This window comes from Etheostoma spectabile, chromosome 20, assembly GCF_008692095.1.
Source record: "Etheostoma spectabile isolate EspeVRDwgs_2016 chromosome 20, UIUC_Espe_1.0, whole genome shotgun sequence".
NCBI lineage: Eukaryota > Metazoa > Chordata > Actinopteri > Perciformes > Percidae > Etheostoma > Etheostoma spectabile.
The window spans coordinates 12586622-12588463 of NC_045752.1; the positions used below are offsets into that span (position 1 = coordinate 12586622).

Consider the following 1842-nt stretch of genomic DNA (forward strand, 5'->3'; position numbering starts at 1 on the left):
TAATAGAGGTGAGCCAGATCTAAAATTATCCAAGTCCCTTTAATCAACAACATTTCTATTCCTAAAACGTCATCCCTCTAGCAACCTACCCACTTCTGGTCTCTAAACAGACTGTACAACTATGAACATTCAGACCACCCGTGACAACTCTGTCTGCATTTTTACTTTTACAAAGTTATCAACCTGATAGCATCTTGGAGAAATGACAGAGAGTTAGGTCCATGTCTTACCATGTGGCTCTGCTGAGACTGGGTAGCGCCATACATAGTGATGCCATTGGTTGGTGGTGCCAACTGTGGCGTGTCTGATTGGATAAAGCCTCGTCTGTCAATGAGACTAGTCAAAGAGAAACAAAGAAGGAAAAAAAAAAAAAAACATTATTTGTGGCATAACCCTCTAAACAGATCAAATACAGTAGAGCAGCGTAACCAATATATTCTCTGGAGCACTGAAAGCCTATGTACAAATAAAATGGGCCCCAACTTTGACTGACTGCAACAGCAGGCTAATACAGGATACTGTATCTACAGCCAGGTTGACTTAATGCTGAATTGGAAGCATTAGAAGAGTGCAAATGTGTGTGTCAGTAATACCACATTGTTAAAAGAGGCAATAGCGTGTAAGTAGATGTGTGCTATATTATTGTGTACAAGCCTCAACATTAGAAAACTCAAATCTTCCACTCATATACTGTACATTCACAGTATACAAACATGAAATAACAACTTGGTAATTAATCACATAGCAGCACATCCTGCAGTGGATTCAGGTGGAAATAGTTTGCTAGAATCACAGCTATAAACTCTGGGAACCTACAGCAGCGTCTGCAGATGCGGTTAGGAGAAATGAGCATAAAAACATCAGCTGATGCATTAGGAAATGTGAGTCAAGGTCCCTGTAGGGAATGAAGTGCAAGCGGCTTTTGTCTGGGTATGTGAGAGGCAGCGTTGATTGCATAGTACAAGGCTGAGGTAAAACATTCCTTTGTCACTGATGGACCCAGCTGGACACACAACACAACACACATGACTCTCCTTTGCCACCCACTGGAATCATTACTGGCGACTTGTGGCTTGCAATGGCCAGAGCGCAGCACAGCAAGATACACTAACAAAATGTTGCCAAAACCCTCCATTACTGCTCTTGTTATACTTTATGTGAATGTATGTGCCTCTAATATATGCGTGTATATATTTAGTAACTTAAGGTACTGTATGCTTGTGCTAAACTAGAGACTTTGCATTTCTCGAATGTTCTGTTTGTACACTTAAACGTATACAAAGAAAAAGGCAAAGTAAAGGCTGCAAGTTCCAAAGGCTAAGAGATGTTTGTGACATCTTAACACTTCATTGTGAGTGTTGTATCTACGAAGGGGGTACGGTAGCCAGCAAAGATAAAATAAGAGCAGACAGTAGGTATCTCTGTCAAGTGGGTAAGCATGAACAAATGATAAAAGAGCAGTTTTAGTCGCAGGAATCAAGAAGTTTCACGGATGAGTAATGAGAATTGTTGGGCGAAATGCTGAAGTGAAAGAAGCTATCAGGGAATGTGCAATGTGTACTGACATTTACAGTCACATGAACATGAGTGTAGCTGTAACAGTTGGCCTGTTTGCTTGTTAAATCACATGATCAACAAAAGTGTGAAATCTAATATATCAAGCCAACGCTGATCTTGAATTTGGTTAAAATGAGCTTGAAATATTTTCACCCTAGCAGTAAATTAGTAGCTATGTATAGAGAAAAGGCTGCAGGCAGCCTTGTTTCAATTAAAGCAACTCCTCACATCAAAAGGAGTCGACTAAGTTCTATTTTAGCCTTCCGACAAAACGCAAAATTACAA

At 40.1% G+C, this 1842-nt stretch overlaps 2 protein-coding genes across 6 annotated transcripts in view; both read right to left on the bottom strand.

The window, feature by feature from the left end:
• The window catches only part of LOC116670158 (sodium-dependent lysophosphatidylcholine symporter 1-B), a 223924-nt gene that overhangs the window by 86040 nt on the left and 136042 nt on the right, over positions 1-1842 (bottom strand). The gene's annotated exons all lie outside the window — the stretch shown is intronic.
• The window catches only part of LOC116670159 (probable palmitoyltransferase ZDHHC14), a 47134-nt gene that overhangs the window by 6495 nt on the left and 38797 nt on the right, over positions 1-1842 (bottom strand). For all 5 annotated transcript variants that reach the window (XM_032500547.1, XM_032500544.1, XM_032500548.1 and 2 more), the window contains exon 9: positions 231-336. In XM_032500547.1, the coding sequence (XP_032356438.1) occupies positions 231-336 (106 nt within the window). The remainder of the gene's footprint in view (positions 1-230; positions 337-1842) is intronic.